The sequence below is a fragment of the Micropterus dolomieu genome, linkage group LG13 (assembly GCF_021292245.1).
Source record: "Micropterus dolomieu isolate WLL.071019.BEF.003 ecotype Adirondacks linkage group LG13, ASM2129224v1, whole genome shotgun sequence".
Lineage (NCBI taxonomy): Eukaryota > Metazoa > Chordata > Actinopteri > Centrarchiformes > Centrarchidae > Micropterus > Micropterus dolomieu.
This window is the reverse complement of record NC_060162.1, coordinates 23,921,697-23,943,140: the sequence shown is the minus strand read 5'-3', so window position 1 is coordinate 23,943,140 and position 21,444 is coordinate 23,921,697. Positions and strand designations below refer to the sequence as shown.

Below are 21,444 nucleotides of genomic sequence, written 5' to 3'. Positions count from 1 at the left end.
AATAGTAAACAATTAATGGCAGGAGGACTTTTTATTGTCAGGAGATGATTGTTTTGACTTTTGACATCAGGGTCTCCATGGCCAAACAGGAACTGAAGGCCCACCAGGACAGAAAGGATATCAGGTCAGTGTTTACAGCAGCATCAATCCTGACTCTTTACATCACTGATTGTTCATACCACAAACAACTTAAGAAATCGCCCAAAGGTGGTACAAGGTACAATATGAGACCAAACTGTCTTTGTTTAATGTTGCGGAACAGTCTACAGCCCCAGTTTTTTGAGGAATTAAACATTTTGACAGCCAACTCTGTAACAGCATTTGATAACCTGCAGTCAATAAATGTATCTAATTTCCTGTCTTCTTATGTTGCCATGTTTTCACAGGGGGACATTGGGCCTTGCGGGAAACCTGGTCCTCCAGGGCTTCCGGGAGAGAGAGGACTCGAGGGCCCAAAAGGATTGCAGGGACCACCTGGACCAGTCGGTAAAGAGGTAGGTGCATTTTATCTGCTGTTTATACAAAGATGATCTTCACTTTAAATTGATTACAGACGTTTTCTCACACGTGTTCGACTGCTGTCTCATAAATGACAGAGCAGCTCCGCAGGAGGTGATTTTTCAATTCAGTGAAGAATTTAAGGGCTTCATCACAATACCATTACCTCCACTCTGTTTACTTTACAGCATCACTTTATAGCAACAGTGTTATGGTGACCAGATTGGCTTGTAGCATTTTTGTTATTTCTTGTTGGCATTACAGATTATTGTCACGTATTTCAGGTGCTCTATGAAATACTTATAAAAATGGTACTACCATCACTGTTAGATAAACCGTGAAATGAACATTTCTTGACAATGCCAGCGCACAGCTCAGATTCCTGTGAGGGTTTTAACATGTTGATTATATAACATGCTGAGCAGAGAGCTAGCATAGCCTGTAATCTCTGCGATAGCTTCAAATCATTCCTTTAAAATGAGGTGTTTTCGTTCTGACCTGCAGCTGGACAGCTGTTCAACTCCACACTCACGTTCATTCCCCCTCTGCAGGGTGATGCCGGCCATCCTGGTGAAGCTGGAGATCCTGGACCGAAAGGGGAAAAGGTCGTTTTACTACCTCACTATAGTTTGTTGAAGTTGGTGAACGGACACGTTAAAGTTCATCCTGTTCACGCCGCTGATTAGGAGGGTGATTGTGTTGGTTTGACTCTAAGAGATGTTTGCAGTTTCTGATCAGGCTGTGGCTGTTGTCGGCAGGGTGAGGTGGGACCTCCAGGGTTGTCTGGTCGAGAAGGCCCTTGGGGAACCCTTGGAGAAAATGGTGAAAGGGGCCCAAAGGGGGAGAAGGGCCACGTTGGACTAATGGTCAGCCCAATTTTGTGTTTGGTATTTCTGTTACATTTTAATGATACAGCATACTCCCAGTATCCCAATTTATTGGATTTGGTGAGTTATTGATCTCCCCTGTGACATCAGTGAGCCACACTGTTGCACTGGTGACATGTTCCTTCATTACCATGAATACACACACTGTAGTTTATTTTGACTCAATCCCATATACACCATCCTTGCTGCTGTAAATACTCACTAAGCACTAAATGTGTATTAATATGAATGAAATTAGTCCCAAACAAAAGCACTTTTTACACTTGTTTGTAATGTGTGTTAAAAACTGCAGTGCCCAGCTGTTTGAGCCTTTTTTGATGATTAGAAGCACTTACATTTTTAGTAGTGATGATTGAATATTTAATAAACAGAATATAAAATGGATCAGTCAGATTTTGGTGAGTAGAAGCTGTTCCTGATGTCATGTTCACCCTCTTGAACAGGGTGAACCGGGGCTGATGGGTGAAGTGGGACCTGCAGGTCTGGCCGGGTTAAAGGTAAGTTTGTTTCCAGGATGCACTGACGCTGTCGATGACAGGCCGCTCAGTGGCCTTTGTATTTAACCTTTTATTGAACTGTTCACAGCTGGGATTGACATTTGTCGATGTATGACAGATCCATTTTATTTTTACCTGTTTCTCCCGTAATTCAAACTGATGTCAGCGTGTATACTTTTTCTGTGCTGTGTGGCTTATTTTAGGGAATCACAGGCCCTCTGGGACCCCCAGGCCTAGATGGACCTCAGGGCCCGAAGGTAATATTATTTTCTTTCAGTAATAATCCTCTGGCATTCGTTCACAATGTTGTTAATAATTGTTTCATTTAAGTACATAAAAAATTTACTTGTAGCTGAAATTTTAGAATTACTTTTATGGAGTTATATAACTAAAGTTCAGGAACAGGACCACACCTCTCCCACTAATTCCACCCCCTGCGCCTCATCCAATTCCTCCAATCAACCACCCGTGCTTCACTCATTTCATCTACCTGTGCCTCTAATCCAGTCACATGCACTCACGTATATAAGCCTGTCTAACCCCTTTTCTCTCCCGTTTCTCAGTTCTCACGACCATCAGTTCCGACTCAGACACACATTGAAGTTTCTCGAAAGTACCTTTGCTTACCTTTACACAGATCACGAGCTGATTCTCAGCCCCCCCAACTGCGATCCATACGAAGATCCGCCCGCTCTTTTTTTGCCATCCATTAACACCACACAACATTCCCGGGGAGCTCCTTACACCCCACGGTATAATCCAGTTAGGAATCCCTCACCTTTAAGTTATAGGGAGCTTACAGTCGCAGCATTTACCTTTGTTGTTCACGTGATACAACACGCTCAGTCTTTCCCAACTGCAGGGACGAGTACGACGACTGCCTCTCCACCATTGTATTTGGCTCCGTTGTTCAGTGGCATCAGGTTCACATATTACGTCCTCTTGCTTCCCAGGCCGCATGCCATAGTGCAAAACTCCAGACCCCGCAAATAGGCATTCTCGATGCCCCATCTTTCCAAGGCTACGCCCTGCCGTGCCTCCAACTCCCATCATCCCCAAACCACCCACCCTTCTATCAGAAAACATTGCACAATCAACTGACGGTCCGATTCCTCAGAAAGTCAACCAAGGGAAGGCCCATACCATACCAAGGCGGCAGGATGGTGGCACATAACTTTAATGTTACGTTAAATTACGTCGCAATGTTCATGTCGCCGTTTCCTCACATTCCTTATGTGGGGGCGCCGACACCAGAACCTGCCGCGGTTGTTCCGCCAGTGTATGAATATGTGTGAATGTTTGTTTCTGTTTGAGCAACACAGGCTCAGTGAATGAATGTGAGTGAATGGTGAATGCAGATGTAGTGTAAAAGCACTTTGAGTGGTCAAAGACTAGAAAGGCGCTATACAAATACGGAGCATTTACATTCATCCTCAGTCCCGAATTCCAAGCTCCATGCAACCCACCCGCATGACACCAACCGCACCTATCTCTCTCTATTCATTGGACACCCAAACTCCCCCATCCATATCATCCCACAAGGCCGATCCTTTCTTTCCCACTTACCACTACTATCGGCACTACTACTACTATTAGCACTTGTAAAACGAGCAAGATTGTGACGCAACTTCCTTTGTTCTTGGAAAGGCGTCTCTTTCTCTTACGACAACCACATAGCACAAACCGAAGACACCACTTTACACCAACGCATAACCCTCACCGGTTTCAGCGGGCACAGAGGCAGATGGTTGGCATCCGAGCAACCGCCAGACCCGTCCTCACCCCCCCTTTTATTTAAAACTGTCAGGTTTAAACTTAAAAGTTGTTCCTGGTTGAATTTGGTTTTCGGTTATTCCTTGTTTGGTTTGGGCTCAGGGTGCATAACCACTGCTACCACATATTTTTACAATTATATTTTTGCTTAACAACAGCAGACGACAGCAAAATCAACAGCAACGTTTCCGTGATATGTTAACTTATCCGGCGTCGGTGCATACTGCGTACTTAACCCTTGGGTAAAGTGACAAAAGAAAGCATGTTAGAGTTTGCTTTTATGTGAAAGTCATTCTACCCTAGACTTCATTTTGATAACATTGGTTTTCACTGTGGACAAATGGTACAGCTGCTGCTGACAGAGAGTAAGTTATCACCTGATTGAGAGGACTCCTGCCGCTCCAGGCACATACTATACGCTTTCTAATACACCATCGCCGATAGAGTATATCACCTGCCGTGCTCTGCTTGAACCACATCAGTTAAGTCAGAATGGCATTAAAATATTTTCATCCATCTCATCAGGGGGATTCTGGGCCTGTAGGGACTACTGGGCCTCCAGGGAGTGAAGGCCCTCGGGTAAACTTAACTACATTTAGCATTTTGTACAATATGGACTAAAGTGCAGCTAAATGAGGAAAGCCATCCATTTGTTTTGTTTGTCTTATACATAGGGAATAACTGGTGCACGTGGTGTCAGAGGAGACACGGGGGGGCTGGGACCACCTGTAAGTATCCTTGAGTATTACTTGAGTAGTTGTTTACTTTATTTGGTTTGTTTTCCATGCAAAGTATGCACAACTTCTCCATCTGTTACATTACAGTTAACCTCACAGTCCACATAATATAAACCTCATCCTGTATGTGACTTTTCCAGCAGCTAATGGAGGCAACATTTTTAAATACATGATTTTCCCTTTGCGCTATTACAGCAAACATCAGTAAATTAAGTGGCCGTGGAAGGACAGTATTTTTAAGTGATTTAGAGAGAAATCTAGTCAGTGGTATTTCAGTTTTAATGGTCATCATAGTATGTGGTGCACTTGTGGTGCCAAATGAAGAGCACGATGAGTTCAGACTGCTGGCTAACAACTGAAGCCCTGATGATGAAACAGAAATTTCATTTCAGGTTCATCTAACGTAATATAATAATTGGATGGACTGCGATGAAATATGCACACACAAACTTTGGTGACCCTATGACTTTTCCTGTAATGCCACCATGAGGTTGACATTTTTGGGTTTATAGGAAAAATATCTTTGCATTTATTAGGTGGATTGCATGACACAAATCCATGCCCCCCTTCAGGATGGATTATTATTACTTTGGTGGTCCCATGACTTTTCATCTATCTCCATCCTCAGGTCAAATCTTCAATTTGTCCAATTCCCCTCAGCCTCAGCTGTACTTTGTGTTTAGTGTTCATTAAAATGAATTACCAAGAGGTGAAGTAAAAATCCACCACAGGTGAAACTAAATGATTTTTGTCTTTTGTTGCTATATAAACACGTAAACAGATAACCGCTTAGGAAGTATAAGCCATTAGCAGATGTTTGCACATTAAACTTAAATAACTTTAGCAGCAGTTGAACTCAGTCACCCAGCATCTCACCCTAAAGGCTAATTTTGATTTAATTAACTTGAAGTAAAATTAAATTTTAAGCCCCAAATTAAAAACAGAAAAAAATGACTTAATAACTTGTCATGGTAATTTTATTGCATTTTGGTGATATCTGCATTGCAGGGCCTAGTAGGACAAGTTGGACCTCAGGGAGACCTGGGACATAAAGGGGAACCAGGGCCACCGGGACTGAAGGGAGAGCCGGGAGCCCCGGGTGTGTCAGGGGAACAGGTTAGTGAGGTTAACATGTCATATGTATCTACTGTATGGCATTTAGAAATCCAACATAAATGAAGCACATGGTGCTACACCTTCTTGATAAATACATTTTAATGCAAGCACATGTTTACTGTGTGCAAATATTCATTAAACTACCGTAGTAATATTAATTACCCGTGCAGGGTGAGGATGGTCTGCCAGGTATCCGAGGTCCTCCGGCTCTGCCAGGGTTTGAGGTGAGAACGAAACCGATATTGAGTAGCGTCAACACATCACCTGATGTTAATTACCTCTGCTAAAGACAGCTTTTTTACCCTCAACAACTCTAACTTTGTTAATTGTGCCTCTTCGTTCTCTTTTTCAGGGGCCACCTGGAGAGATGGGACCCCAGGGTCCCCCAGGTCCCACAGGGGCTCCTGTAAGTGTGTGGTTGTGTACAACACAGAAACGCTGTGGATGATGACATTATGTTTTGCCTGCAGCAGCTGGTCTATAATTATACCATTGGTTTGGGAGTGATTAATTATTGGGGAAAAGGGCAAACAATCATAAACTCATGGTGTGCGTGCGCGTGTGTGTTTCTGTGTGTATGTGTTTTGTTTTTGCCACTTATGGCAGTTAAAAGCAGCATGATAATAAAAAAAAAATCATTATGGCTTTGCAGGGAGTGCTAGGAAGACCAGGACCTGAAGGGAAACAGGGAATGAAAGGGGAGAAGGTAAGATCCTCATAGTCCAGTGTGATGTGTTGTCTCTATGCATCTTGTAACTTCTTGTAACATCTTTTACTCATTCTAGTTTTCCAAAACATCTTAAATTGTACATATTTAAATAAAGAAAACAACATTTGATCCATTTTGGAGTTAATTCTGCTTCACTATGACATACAGTAATTTCACTAAATTGCTCATGAAATACACATATTCACCTTTAGGAAATACTCTTATTCACCTTTTAGCCTTAGTTCGATGAGACGATCTTCACCACTCTCATATCTGTCCATTAAACATGAAGCTACAGCTAGCAGCCAGTTAATTTACTGTAGAAACAGGAGGAAACGGCAAGCCTGACTCTGTCTCCCCCTGTGCCCAGCCTTCATATTTATCTTGCAGTCATGAGAGGGGTATTGATCTTATTATATAACGCTCTTCAAGCCAGTAAACATATTTCCAAAATGTCTCTATATCTAACTATCTCTTTAAATCCTGTCCCCACCTCATTTTATGCATTTGAAATGAAACCAAAGTATTTTATGTTGTGTTTTATGTAATTACTCTTTATTGTGATCACCTTTCCCTTGAGAAGAAAATGTTAATTACTTATTAGGTCACAGACTGATCTTTTTCAAAAAAAACACAAAAAATCACACTGCACCTGTGTCTCCTTTTCCAAGTGGAAGTTGTCGAAAATGATACTAATTTGCTTTTTCACTGATCAGTTTGTTTGTTTTGCACCTACAGGGAGACGATGGCATGAATGGATCACCGGGGAAGATGGGCCATGTTGGAAGGAGGGTAAGAGCTTTCTGTTTTGGTCTGGCAAAATAATTTAAGATGTAGGAAAGAGTCCAGGAGTCCAATTTTTGGTCATTACCTTTGTTAGTGTTGGCCATTCTGACAGCCACTACATAAATAGATTTATACATAAAACATTGCTGTGGGTTGTTTCACACGTGTCCCCTCTTGCTTTCTGTTGTCTCATTGAAAATATGGTAAACTTGTCTGCAGGGGAAACGGGGGAAAGCCGGAGTCAGAGGAACCAGGGGAGACAGAGGGCCGAAGGTGGGATATATAGAAACAAGGCCACAGGCTTTGTGCACATTTGGATTAATTATTATGAATGAGCAAATATTAGATTGTGTCTTTTGTCGTTCAGGGTGAAAAGGGAGACACAGGACTGGCCGGCCTCCCTGGGTGGCCAGGGCTCATCGTAAGTCAATTAATTTGTTCACGTAACATGCTTTCATTTATTTTTATGTCTTAGCTGAACATACCCGCATACATCAGCTATGAAATGATCTATTCAGCAATCTGTCTCGTTCAGTGATTTAGAGAAGAGATCAATAAAGTAATGACTTTCACAATTAAAGTACATTTGATCAGTCAGTGCATTGATGTACATTTGATAAATGTATTTAATTTTTGTCACCAAGGGAATCCCTGGCTTACGTGGAGAGCCGGGAGATCAAGGTGAAAAGGGGAAAGAGGTAAACAAGAATTAATAAACCTGACAAAGATTCAGTGCAAACTTTACTTGCAGGTCCAAACTCAACTGGATCTCATTGGATTCTGTTTGTTCAAAAACAACGCTAGTTTCATTTGTGTTCAAATAACAGGGTTTGTCTTAGATTCAGTAAAAACTGTTAATAGCTGTTAATAAAAGGTTCAGTGTTTAATATTTAGGAGGATCTATTGACAGAAATGTAATGTAATATACATAACTATGTTGTCAGTGGTGTATAAAGACCTTACATAATGAAGCGTTATGTTTTATTATTATGTTTTTATTACCTTAAAATTTCTGTTTACATACCCCGTGGGTCCTCTTACATGGACGTCGCCATGTTGCGCCACCATGTTTCTACAGTAGCCCAAACAGACAAGATGCTCTACAGAGCGTGTTCCTTTACTACGATGAATACATACGAAGAAGAAAAAGAAGTTGAAGAAGTAGTAGTAGCTGTTGTCGTCTGGTTTTTAAAAGTAAGAAGAAAAGAGAAATTTGGACAAATGGAGGACCACATGTATTATTTAGCAGACAGAGTGTGTCGGCGACCGTAGCTTCTCCTCTGCCCTCGGAAGTGGGGGGGTGAGCGAAGAGTGAGCAGTTGGTTGTAATTCGCAACCCTCACCACTAGATGCCTCTAAAACTTACACACTGAACCTTTAAAGCACTAAGCCTTTGAAAGTATTCGTAGCTTCAAAGATACCATGTATATATGTTGGTTCAATTAGAAAAATCTAGTTATAAAAATGTTTTATCTGTATTTTTTGTGTCCTTAGGGTGAGAAAGGAGACCATGGATTGCCTGGACCAGCTGGAGCTGATGGCATGAAGGTAGGAGTATTTCTTGTAATGTCTAATGTTTTTAATTATTTCATTTATTGGTTCATTTAACAGGGACAATGCACATTAATAAACATTGATGTATATTGTTCAAGGCTGCAACACAGTCCTACCAATAGACCTGTTTCACAGCAGACCTTTTTACATGTCAAAGCAGCAGGTGTAATTAATAACATTAATGATGGCTGTATTACATTAAGGTGAGCCAGAATCAGGGTTTGGCCTTGCACTGCATGGCTCAGTGGAGAGGCTTCCTGGGACTCTTAATAGAGAATCGTTCAATATGAGTCCAAATATGTGCATGTGTTAGAGCACACTGCTTGTTTATTATTCAGGGATGTGATTTTTCCTGAAAAACTGAAATGGAGAGGATTTTAGGGCATTGATTGGCTCACATGTGTAAAGACTTTTTTTCCTTTTCCAAGTATCAACAAGGATGTTTGTTTGCGTTCAGCTGCCCAATTCCACACTTGCGCTGTGTGTACCCCAGTCGCTCTCACGCATCAGTGTTACGTAGCGTGTTGGGCAGTAATAACATTACTTTTCACAGTAAAGAGTATTGTAACAGATTACTATTTCCAAAATAGTTATATGATTACACTTACTATGCCAAGTAACGCTGCGTTACTGTGCTACTGAGCGCACCGTTCCTGATGTGAATGACATGCTGCAGGTCAGGGCACTGGACCATATGTTGTTTAAGTCAGCTGTTAGCCAAAAACCATGGTAACGACTTCTGTGTAATACTGGGCGCGATCCCGTGAAACTGTTGCGGTCGTTCTCACGCACACACCCTCCCGCTGTCAGAGTTGAAGTGTTTTGAACTTTTTCCTACATTTTATCAATAGACAGAGACTGATCTGGCTGTTTGATCTGAGTTTCCTGAATAATATAACTCTTTTTTTAACAGTTAGTCCACCAGGTCTTAAACAGGCAACGACCTTTGCTGCTGTCTCTTATTCATTAAAAATAATCTATTAACTTCAACTGAACTAATTTGAAAGTTAGTATTTATATTATTATTATTATGTTATTGTAATTATTAATTATAATAACATCAATTATTAATAATAATTTTTTTTATAGAGAGGTTGCGATGGCACAATGGATTAGAAACTTGTCTTTGATTCCCACTGCGACATAAGTTATTGTCACAGATCCTGTATCCATATGCTGTTCTAGAGCAGCTGCCAGTTTGATCGTGGTGTGTGGGGGGGTTCAGTATATTTTCCTGCTTTTTTGTCCTTTGCCAATCACATTCCTGATTAATGGATTTTTTTGAGTTTTTACAACAGTAAGCTAATGGGGTGAGATGGAATGAGTTTTAAGGGGGAGTGAGAAGGGTCCTGTGTGATGAGAGTTGTTTTTGCATCAGTCTTGCTGGCTATAGAGATCTGATGGGGAGAACTGGCTGGTCCCTGCTATTTTACTTGCATGACTGATGAGCCAAGAATGTGTTGATTCGTTTTAAACAGAGAGAAGGTTATGCCAGGAAGTAATGTTGAAGGTCTGGGCAGGCAGTTATTTCTTGACAGCTTTGCTAATGTTAAAAGTCTATAGTTTCCTCAGCAAATACAGGCAAAGTCACTGTATTAGGCCTCTTTTGAAAAAGTTTCTAAAGACACCCACCCAGTGCTCCACAACCTTCCCTTTTACTTCCATTGTCAAATTCTGGCCTTTACCCACAACATTTTGTGGCCTAGCATGTAGAAAACAACACAACACACAGACAAACACACAAAACGCCGAGAGAGTCACATCATGAGTCGCTCTGACAGAGGAGTGCTTGCCCTGATAGTCCTTTTTTCATTTCTTGTGATTTTGGTAAGTCATGCTAAAAGTTTTGAAAAATCCTATTTGTCTCTTATGGATATTTGTTGTGTTTTCTTGTGAGTCAGTCTCTGGAAACATTGTGTCATTCTCCTTTTTAAAATATCTTTAATTTTTTTTATATTTTCAGGGTATTCGTGGTCCTGTTGGGTTGCCAGGTCCACTGGGCTCGAAGGGAGAGCAGGTACAGAGAATTAAGATCGTAGTTTGTCATCTTATTTTCAGTTTTGTGTTTTGAACTTGACTTTTTACTACATTTGAATATTTTTTTATGATATTGAGGTTTGGCAAATGTGTACGTTTCTCTCTCTCTCTTTTTTAATTTTGTTAGGGAAATATTGGTCCACCAGGACCGAGGGGTACACCGGGGATGCCAGGGCTGCCTGTAAGTTTCACGTACTTGCTATTATATTTCTCTTTCATTGTATTTATAACTGGTGTCTTGTTTTTCAGTTTGGCTTTTACGTTGGCTTTCTTATATGGAAAGATGGTGTTCGACTGGGATATATTTTGAATTGAAGCACTTCATCTGTCACTTCATCTTGTGTCTGAAAAATGTAGACAGCACAGGAAGTGGAACGTGTGATGGAAATGTTATTGTTTTATAAAAACTCCTATAAAGTGCAGACTGCTATCTGTCAAGTAACTAATCTTTTCTTCAGCTGCCAGTCTGTTGAATAATTCACAGTTCAGCAGCACATAATGATTGTGTTCAACCCACTGTGTCTTGGGGGGGAAAAAAATCCATTGACTTAGGTAATAAAATCTGCAAAGCTGTGGTTGATGGGTTCTTAATGCACATAAAAGCACTCCGAAGCTCTTTGTTGATAAATCCCCTTCGCAGTGGAAAACCATACTAATGCCCTTTTCTTTTCCTGTTCTCTCCTCTGTTGCAGGGTTTGTTTGGATTAAAGGTATGATCTCATCAACTCAAGCACTCTTGTCCTGAAAGATCAAACTCACTTCGGCACTCACTCACTGTTGTCTGAAGCAAACGCCCTGGAGGATTTCTTATGTTGAGATCACTCTGGTTTATGTTGATGGCACATATAATCATAAAGCTGTCACACTTTGGAGTTGGCGTTAGAATGTAATGGGACTTTGCAGCAGTCTTTATTTATCCCATTTTCTTCTCGCTGCAGGGTTTGAAAGGCTACCAAGGTTTACCTGGTCTGCCCGGCAGGAGGGGGCTCCCAGTAAGTTCACAATATAGTTCGACAACAGAGGATGAAACAAACTCTGAATTAAGGTTTGATTGGTTAATGTGCTTCATATTATTATAAAGCACTTAAGATACACTAGGTACTGTACATCCAAAATGGATATATTTATACAAAGATGGCTACATTAACAGTGCCTAGAAATAAGTTAAGCTAAATATGAGATTAGCCTAGTGTGCATACTCTTGTGTGTCTGACAGTTTGCTTAGTTTATAACTTGACTAGCTTTTAGCTAACATTAGCTTAGCATTCAGGGGAAGTTATTCCAAATTATAGAGTTCTTTGGCTCGCTTGAGTTATTGTTTTAATCTATAATTTCTTGTTGAACACCACATTATTTGATTTTAGAAAATTGTCAAAATGTGAAACAGCTTAAGAAATAAACTTTTTATTTCAGTGCCTCGTCACTCAGTAGTTCCATCAATCTAAGATTTTTATATTTGTTAGTGTATAGTTTGTATATTAAGACTTCTTACATCACTTGTGATGAATTACAAAGGTTTTTCAAAATCTAGATAATATTGATCTTTCTGCAGTGTTTACCCAATTTGTGTAATTTTTGTACAATTTGTTACCACAATCTCCCTTGTGTTTTAGGGCCCACCTGGGGTTCCAGGACCCTCAGGACAGTCACTGAACATGACGTTGACTCAACTCAAGGCATGTGACTCATGAGTTACAATTAGGGTTGCCACCCGTCCCTTAAAATACAGAATTGTCCCGTATTTCCGAGTTGTCTTTAATGCAGCATCACATGCAAATCATCCCACCCGCATTCTGTGAAGACTAGTCCTTTTCTACCCCATATTGGGTAATACTCGCTGCCATTGTTGGTATGATTAATACCGTCGGGTTCAGGGCCAATCAGAGTCAGATAAGGATGGGTCTCTTGGCAGGGAGTCGAGTTGAATCAACGGCAGCAGCAGCTCCAGAAACGCCCGCGTCCCCTCTGAAACAAAAAAGCGGATGCAAAAGTAGCCTACCAACGACAAGTGGGAGAAATCAAATAGCCTTCTTGATGAGTATCAAGCCAAACTTCACAATTTGTCGGCCAGTGTTTCGTGTGGTGCACAGTGGCCTGTCAGACGTGTGACAGCATGCCGAGGCAGTGTAATGACTTAATAAAATTTACAAATTTTCTGATTGATAACGCTGGATTTCATGTGCTGCCTATCTGTTAAGAAATACTGTTACAATCTAAATTAAGCACATGCCTACATTATGGTATGATTTGTTTTTTTAAGGTTGAGATATACAGTCAGACACATAAGCATTAATTTAATAAGAGATAATGGCTATTTAATACACATTTAATTATCAAAATATAGTGCCAATGTGAAGAATATAAACAACGGTTATTCATAACCAATCTATAGAATTGCATTCTTCAAAACTATAGATTTATCAATAGGCTAAATAAAAGCTGATAAAATAAATACATAAATATATTTACTGACAATCAAAAGAACTACTACTTCTGGTCCACTGCCGTTCATGATGTTTATGGAAAATCCTTTGCAAAAGTCTTTCCAATTCATATCAAGTCATTTGTTTTAGCCTATTTATAGTTCATAAGTTATGGACATGACATTGATTTAATAAATTAATGAAACACAGTTCATATCTCACAAGTTCCTCCAAAAGCCTATTTTTTCTGGTCTCACTGTCACACATTGTTGGCCTATGTTTTTTATTGTGGTAGCTGTGTATTCAGCTATGACAATAAGACCACTAGTCTGTTGAGTTGTGATGTAGAGAGACAGCGTTTATCTGTTCACACTGATTTCAATAGCAAATAGCTTATTACAAAGTCCATTGGTATCAATCTTAATACTTTCCTGAAAACATGTTTTAAGTCATGATATGCCATCACTGGCACACCATCGGGCCTGTCGTTGCCGGGCCCCCGAGGGGTGTGGCCCCCACTGCGGCAGGCGGCCTTCATTTTTCTGTATTGAAGGGGGCAACCCTATTTACAATTACAAAAGCATTTATCATAAGAGCATCTGAAAGTACAAGTCAACATACACTCAAAGTGCATTCTCCCTCAATTTTGTTGCTCTATTCCCCTGTGCAGGACCTGATGTATGTGTCCGATAAGCCCAACTACCCTCTGATCCAGACTCTGCTAGATTCTCTGCAGCACGAGCTTCGGCTGCTGGTGGATCCTCCTGATGGCAGTAAGGAGCATCCTGCCACCACCTGTCTGGAGCTCTGGCTCTGTCACCCTGAGTACAGCAGCGGTCAGTTCCCGAAACAGTGTCATGACAGTAAATACACACTGAAATAGCTGAAGTTCTAGATACTGTCCTTTCTGTTACATGTGTGTTTTTGAAAGCTAAAATTCCAAAAGTTGCCAGATTCATTTATTACGTCAGAGATCAGAACAGCTCACATGGAGAAATGCTGTTTGTTATAAGGTAAAATTAAAATGGTAACACCCAAAAACAAGCTGAATAAAAATGTAATTTACCTCAATACAGATTTTATGGTGTGCCTATATATAGATACATAATGCATAATTAACTCCTAACACTTGAAATTCTTATTGAATATCATATAAGTGAAGGGTCCATATTCTCTGTGCCCACCGGTGCACCAGCAGTTGCTAGTTAAAGCAGGACTAACAATACATTTACTAGATACAGAAAAGAAAAATGTCTACTGCAATTCTTTACGCTTTAACATTTAGCCAATAGTCTATGTAGGAGTAGTTGTGATTCAGGTTTTTCTCAGGTCTTTCTGTCAGTGTGTGGCACAACACTTTCATCCCTGCAGATCTCATTGACCTCTTGGTAACCTTCCCCTGCAGGAATGTATTACATTGACCCCAACCAGGGGAGCCCAGCCGACACTCTGCTGGCCTATTGCAGCTTCTCCTCCGCATCAAAACAGACCTGCATTCATCCTCGAGACTCTCAGGTATAAAGACATCACCAGGGAAAAGCTGCCGGGAAATTGCACCTAATTTCATGTCGTCGTGTTGCACGACCGCAATCTCAAATTGATAAATTGTCAGTCAGCACACACTTCTGCAGTGATGACTTGAACTTGTGACACAGTCCTGTTGAAGGAAAATCTTATTTCGGTAGTTTGGACATCATTCCTACAGGATCAGTTATTAAATCTATGCTGAGATTCACTGTCTGCCATACACACACACAAACACAAGTTTTCAGGACTCTACAAAATTGCCATAAATATACCGCGCCCAAAACATCTACACAACAACTATCTCAGCCTCTAGCGTAAATCACCGAAGTATACAAGTATATCCAGCTGCGGCCGTGCAGAGCCTCCAAACCATGGCCAAAATCATAATTTGTTAGCGGGAAGGAAGTTAAGCAGCTGCAGATCATAGCAGATCAAAAATAAATGAAAATTTTATTAAAGGTAGCAATTTTAGCAACTATTAAGCAAAGAAATAAGGATAACCTATTGTATGCGTTTGAGCCAGAACAATATACTTTCAGTGCAAATTCAGTGTGGTCTAATTGTTGAATAAATGCAAACAAAAGGTGGCTCAGGAAAACAAAATAAGTTAAATAAATAAACATAACTATAGGTATTTAAGCAACTATTAAGCTAAAATAATGAGGATATATTTATATATTAAGCTCAGTGCTTAATGTTGCCTCCCGTTGGGAAGGAGGGGAGTAATGCATGGCTAAATGAGACATCCAGATGTCATCCGAAGGACATCAGGACACAGATGTTATCCTTCGTTATTCTGTACTGCAGTATGTAAAAACACAAAACTGACCTCCCACGACCTCTCCACTCTAATAGAGTCAATAGTACATAAAGAATTGATTCACTCAACCAAAGAATAAAATGAATTGGTCTCAGGTAGCGTGAGATGGATGCATCTATCACTAAAGTAGCCAATTTACTTCTGCTTCATGCTTGAGCTGCATGCTAATCCAGAGTTCATCAGCAGCTGTCTGAACATCATTGACCTTCACAGGTCTCATACATGAAAGCAAGACTTGCATCCGGATGTGCAAATGTGTGCCTTCTTTTCTGTGCCTGCAGCTGCCCATGAAAGCCTGGATGGAAGGCTTTTCTGAAGAAGGATCTTTTCAGTGGCTCAGCAGGTTGGAGCAGGGGTTTCAGGTGAGTGAATCCGTCTGAGGGAAACAACCAAAAGAAAACATTTCCCCTAATTTGGATGTTATTTCAAATCGCATATTCGCAGATGCATTTAAACTGCATTCCTTGATGTTATTGGACACTTGGGGGCAGCCAATTTTTGATGTTTTGACTGTAGCCCTGAATGTAACTCAACAACAGCAACAAAATATTTTCCATGCTAATATGCAATACTCTTCATGACGCAGCCTCTCTCTAAGGTCTTCAAAGAGCGGAGGCTACTCGCAATAATTGATACATTTTGTTTGATGTGACCACTCCACCACCGTTACTGAAACTGCATTTAGAGAGAGCACGAGAGAGAGAGAGAGCGCGCATTGCTCACAGCTTCAGCTTCAGTGCTTGTCCGCGACTTCTGAATTGCAAAATTGTAATCAAACATAAATGTTGTCGGTCAGTGTCTGTTCAATGTGTTAACACACAGGCAAATATAAGCCTTGGGCTTCAGCCTATTCTTTTATTCGGTTGCAAATGTTGCAAGTAATTTTGTGTGAATGGATTGGTGTAAGCACATATAAGATTCTTGTAAATTGCATATTCACACAAATTGTTAGTTTTTTCTGTATTTTGTAAACCGAAAAAAACCATTCATTCAACACAAACGGTTAACAGTCGCCGCACAGTAATGAGAGAATATCACACCTGACCGCGACACTGACACCTGTCGCTCTGTGTCCTGCTGTCTCTGTCCCACTCGCTGTGAGACACTACTGTTTTACTGTCTCCAGGATGCTTCATTCCCTCTAAAATGGCTGTGAGCTGCACTTTATCAGAGGTGCTGAAGTGAACATTTGTGTAGAATTATGCTGATATTTCTGTCTGATCACAAGTGTTTTCAGTTTCGTTTTTCTTCCTCTGATGAAGATCAGTGCACTCATCTCATAGGCTACAGTCCCAGACGGGCTCTGTGTCTGTCAGACAGTCTAAAGGGGGGTAGCCTCAGGGGTGGACTGGTAATCTGGCATATACAGTATGTAGGACTAACTGATTTTAAAAAATGGGCCAACGATCGGCCCACTCCCTCCCCCTTTGCTTGAGCTGTTTCTTGTGGGCCAAACAAATCACCAAATACGTGAAAATAACTGATTTGTTTGGCACTGGAGCTGCAGTAGCTTCATCATCAGCTGCATAGCCTACCCTGCATAGAGCAGGCACTTGAAGGAATAAAGGAGAGCCGTGGCCACTGAAAAATAGCTTGCCTGCATGTATGTACACTCTACTGCATTATAGTACACTAAATTATTTTATTTTGATTTGTCACCTCAGACATTTCCTCAATAAATTGTTGCAAAAAATTCATGGAATGCAGGAAATTAAGTGTTTAAAGCCCAAATGTTTCAGGGGGAGGACCCCCCAGACCCTCTCTAGTTGATATTATCAGTGTTCATTATTATCAGAAAATGGGACAGATGTTTGGGTTACTGTGTAGAGGTCATTTACTGTTGCTTTACAGACGTACTTTGGGCGGCAACAGGGGGTGGGGATGAAAAGAAGTGAAAACCATAGACTGTATATAAAAATGTGAAAACATGAAAGATTTCTGGGCTGGGCTAAGCCCCCAATGTTTTAAGAGCCTGGAAACGCCCCTGGGGGCAGCAGAAATCCACAAGTATGAAAAACACCAACTCTAAAATCTCATCACTAACATCAAGACTGTAAATGTGCCGTAAAGCCAAAACAATGAGGTAAAACAGGCTAAATAGCAAGCAAATCACATTACAACTTACAAACAAAACCGGAGATACTTCAGAGAAGAAGGAAGATACATTTTAAGTTATTTTTCTAATATTGTTATATGCAGTGTTGGGGTTAACGCGTTACAAAGTAATGCATTACTGTAATCAGATTACTTTTCTCTGTAACGCAGTAATGTAACGCATTACTCTTTAACTTCAGTAATCACATTACAGTTACTAATAACAAAATCATCGTGTTACTTGCAAACTGGTTGTTGAACTATCCCCATAAGGGGAGGAGAGAAAAATAAATCTATAGCCTGGGCAGTCTTGTGCTGACTCAGAGGAGGAACAGATTGTCTGACAAACAATTTGAGACTCTTTCCCAGGGTGCGAACTACAGGGGAGCCAGGGGGAGCTTAGCTGCACTTAATAAGACATCAGCTCACCTAAAAGCATGATTTGTGATATTTTAGGGGGTCTCTAAAATATTGACAGTATGCTTTATTGACATTAATCTCTATCATCATGGATCATGCAGAGCGTCAGACTTCATCCAACCAGAGGGAACGATTACTGACTAATCTGAGTAATCCAAAAATAATGTAACTAGTAGTGTAGCTAGTTACTTTCAGCAGTGAGTAATCTAGTAAAGTAAGGCATTACTTAAAAAAACAAACGTAACTAGTAATGTGTATCCATTACGTTTTTTGAGTAACTACCCTAATACTGGTTATCTGTCACACCACTGATGATTTGATTCATGACTTAATGACTTAAATAATGTTATTGTTGTTGCGTAACTATGTACCAGCTGACATTGTAAATACATCACGTTCTTATTCCTTTCCTATCAGTTTTACTATCCAGGTGCTAACGTGGTCCAGATGCGTTTTCTGAGATTGCATAGTACCACCGCCACCCAGAAGGTGACCTACTCCTGCCACCCAGGACACAGACTGGGTCAGACAGACAGAGACATCAAATTCCTCACTGATACAAGGAAGCAAAGTTACCTCGGAGCTCTTAAAGATTGTGTGGTGTGTATAAAGTTTTGTAAACTTCTTTTTCGCTGTGTTCTTGAAAGGCTTGAGAAAGTACCTGTCATGCTGCTGCTGTGTAAAATCTTGTTGAAGCAGGTTCATTTTATAACAATTATTTATTATTAGGAAAAAAGCATCCAAAAAATAGAGGAAAAAAAGAGGAATGAAATACATAATTTTCAGTTTCAGTCATTGCATATGAAAAAAGGTGAGTCATAGCAATTAAATGTAAAAACTAAAAAATGTATTCTATTTCTTGTGTCAGCCTGGAGAGGAGACCATTTCTGGACCTCGGGAGTCTGTGTTTGAGTTTGAAGACCTCCAGCTGCTTCCTCTGAGAGACGTAGCACTAATGGGAGGTGGAAACTTCACACACCAGTTTGGCTTCACTGTCGGACCCGTGTGTTTCAGCTAGGAAATGCTAGAAAGCTGTGCCGTCCCAGAAGCCTCACAGGCCCAGGATACAAACCTCTCTTCAAATCATGGACGTCAAGAGGACAACTTGAACATCTCTCCCAATTTCTAAAGATGTCACTTCCCTTTCCTCTTGTTTTGGGGGATTTGATCTCTCAAGCTGAGTGACCGTTTTAATGAATTTATGAGGACAGAAGTGTCCCCAGGCTTTTTTCACAGAGAAGTCAATTTTGTTTACAGAGACGTTTATCTTGTATTGAATAATTTAAAAATATATGTTTTTTTATCCTTTATAACTCTGTTTGATTTTTGTTTTGTATTGTGGGCTTCTGTCATAGCCTGGCCGTTGGGTATATAAAAGTCGGACTGTCCTAACTGAACAATTAACAATGTGTTCTGCATGGGGACACAGCTAATGTTGTCCCATTGGCTGTGTGTGACCAGGCCAGTAAACTCTCTCACTGTAAGTCCACTACTTTTGTACTGTAAGTCAACTCAGATGTGTCACTTTTCTCATGGTGCCGATCACATTTTATTTGTAAGACCAGCATTTATTTAATCCCAAAAACAATAGAGGGGGGCAGTCATCCTGTTTTATGCATACTTGATGCTGTCTTTTGCCAACAGCAAGATCAAACAAAACATTGTTTATTATTTTTGCAGTTTCATATAATCTATGTTGGGTTTTTTCTTACGTCTCAGGTATGATACATTAATGATGTACACATGGGCGCTGAAGCAGCTGTTGTCACAGTATGCTGATCAGTTCTGGAGTATCGCATTCAAACTTAAAGAAATGTTAGAAATGAAAGACCAAAACCAACACTGAAAAAGTTTAGTCTGTGTAGCCAAAGCCTGATATATTGTATTCCTCTGTGCCATAGAGCTCCATCTCAAAGCCACCTAGGTGAACTCATTATCATGAACACAAATGGTGTAGTTTATTTTGACCCACATAAACCGGAAATGCTGCCGGAAAAACTCTAAACGTATTAATCTGCATCTGAAAATAGTCCACAACAAATGCTTTATTTACTCCTGTTTGAGGAATGTTTGCTAAAAACGACAATGGCCAGCTGTTTTGGGAAATTACTGAGCCTTTAAAAAAAAAGTTATGTATTATGAGCTGTTTTTAAAGATTTACATTTTCAGAAGGAATTGATGGGATTGGGTGCCACAGACAGTTATAGAAACGGGAAAGTGTTAAGAGTCGGGCTAAAGCATTGTTGGTTTTGCTCACAATATAATAACGCCAGCCTTATCCTTTAAAATGGTGAACTCCTGCACACTGTCATCAAAAAATGTTAAAGAAGTTTCAGTCATAGATCTTTCATCATCATTAGGCTTTAAAAAAACAATACATTAAGCAGCATATTTTTGAAATAGCCACAGGCAGCAACAACCAGTCACAAATGGCGTCAAATCATGGGAAAGACAAATTAAATTTAACAATTTGTCAGAATTGCATTAAAAGACTAATCAACACATCTAATTTGAGACTGGGAAAAATATTGGGCCTTCCAAACTACAATCTGCTATCACAAACTGGTAAATAAATACAGTCTGATTATCAAGATACAATTTCCATGGTCTGTGATAAAAACCTAGCTGTTGCTTTAATTAATTTTGTCCTGACAGTGTTTGAGAGTTTACCACATTTTCATTAGAGTTCATTCTCCTACACAGCAGTCCAGCAGGTTTACATTAGATTATTTACTGTTTTAACAATAGAAACTGTGTTTAAGAGATTCTCTTTTTTTTTTTTTGTTATTCTCGTGTAAACTAAAGACTGAAGTTAAGCAGCCAGAGTTTACAGATCCACCTATTTCCTTCCAAAACAATACTGTAATTTCTTTCACTGTACTGTAAAGTTCATGCATAAGTGCAAGAGCATTGCCCTGCAGTATCCTGCAAAGCTTCCTGGTGAAAAAGAAGAGTACCTATTACCACCCACTTAGCATGGAGTAATTGCTGTCGGCCTGAATTTCTGCTTCATTTAATCTAAGGTGCTTGGGTCCAGAGGAAAGAAGCAAGCCTTGTAGCTTCTCAGCAGAATCGGGATTTGGTGTTTGTCCCGGAGGTGGTCAGTAGTGAGTGATCGTGCAGGGAGTAGAGGAATCACTGGAATGAGATCTCGGGGAGGTTGTGGTGAGAGTGTAGTCTACCAGCTCAGCCAAAACAGCAGCTCTGCAGCTGGAAAACACCAAAAACTTAATTTTCTTGCTTATACCAAATTCTCAGCTGTGGAGAACCAAGGGCCACTGCTATACAACAGGGAAGAAGTGTATTTAATCTTAATCTCAACTAGAATTGGATTAAAGTGTAAGCATCCACTGATTTGCAATTCTGGCCTGGTGTTCAATATTCAGTGTTCTATTGTGTATTTAGGTTTGTTATAGCATCATTCTATATGATTGCCTTAGCTGGCTGAGACTGATCATTGTTTCTTTACTTGTTTTGTAAAATTATCATTTAAAAAAATATGAAATGCTGGACATCTGTCTTGTGTGATCCCTCCATCAGCTCATTCAATGTGTCAGATGAATTAA

General features: G+C 40.2%; 1 protein-coding gene and 1 long non-coding RNA gene across 9 annotated transcripts in view; one reads left to right on the top strand and one right to left on the bottom strand.

Moving 5' to 3' along the window:
• The window catches only part of si:ch211-196i2.1 (collagen alpha-1(I) chain), a 36,170-nt gene extending 14,726 nt beyond the window's left edge, over window positions 1–21,444 (top strand). For 4 of the 6 annotated variants that reach the window (XM_046066329.1, XM_046066325.1, XM_046066327.1 and 1 more), the window contains exons 18-44: window positions 71–124; window positions 387–494; window positions 1,050–1,103; window positions 1,257–1,364; window positions 1,829–1,882; window positions 2,086–2,139; window positions 4,181–4,234; window positions 4,330–4,383; window positions 5,401–5,508; window positions 5,679–5,732; window positions 5,861–5,914; window positions 6,161–6,214; window positions 6,956–7,009; window positions 7,223–7,276; window positions 7,371–7,424; window positions 7,648–7,701; window positions 8,498–8,551; window positions 10,521–10,574; window positions 10,722–10,775; window positions 11,287–11,304; window positions 11,533–11,586; window positions 12,208–12,270; window positions 13,688–13,853; window positions 14,423–14,532; window positions 15,646–15,726; window positions 18,296–18,478; window positions 18,747–21,443. In XM_046066329.1, the coding sequence (XP_045922285.1) occupies window positions 71–124; window positions 387–494; window positions 1,050–1,103; window positions 1,257–1,364; window positions 1,829–1,882; window positions 2,086–2,139; window positions 4,181–4,234; window positions 4,330–4,383; window positions 5,401–5,508; window positions 5,679–5,732; window positions 5,861–5,914; window positions 6,161–6,214; window positions 6,956–7,009; window positions 7,223–7,276; window positions 7,371–7,424; window positions 7,648–7,701; window positions 8,498–8,551; window positions 10,521–10,574; window positions 10,722–10,775; window positions 11,287–11,304; window positions 11,533–11,586; window positions 12,208–12,270; window positions 13,688–13,853; window positions 14,423–14,532; window positions 15,646–15,726; window positions 18,296–18,478; window positions 18,747–18,896 (2,013 nt within the window). In that variant the 3' untranslated portion in view covers window positions 18,897–21,443. Of the gene's footprint in view, window positions 1–70; window positions 125–386; window positions 495–1,049; window positions 1,104–1,256; window positions 1,365–1,828; window positions 1,883–2,085; window positions 2,140–4,180; window positions 4,235–4,329; window positions 4,384–5,400; window positions 5,509–5,678; window positions 5,733–5,860; window positions 5,915–6,160; window positions 6,215–6,955; window positions 7,010–7,222; window positions 7,277–7,370; window positions 7,425–7,647; window positions 7,702–8,497; window positions 8,552–10,520; window positions 10,575–10,721; window positions 10,776–11,286; window positions 11,305–11,532; window positions 11,587–12,207; window positions 12,271–13,687; window positions 13,854–14,422; window positions 14,533–15,645; window positions 15,727–18,295; window positions 18,479–18,746 lie in introns of all 6 variants that reach the window. The other 2 variants (XM_046066324.1, XM_046066323.1) reach the window with 1 other exon arrangement.
• Window positions 35–21,444, bottom strand: part of LOC123981479 — a 24,234-nt gene continuing 2,824 nt past the window's right edge. The window contains exons 2-4 of one of the 3 annotated variants that reach the window (XR_006827773.1): window positions 12,457–12,559; window positions 997–1,083; window positions 35–474 (exon numbers count right to left, since the gene is read on the bottom strand). This is a non-coding gene — a long non-coding RNA (uncharacterized LOC123981479). The remainder of the gene's footprint in view (window positions 475–996; window positions 1,084–12,456; window positions 12,560–21,444) is intronic. The other 2 variants (XR_006827775.1, XR_006827774.1) reach the window with 2 other exon arrangements.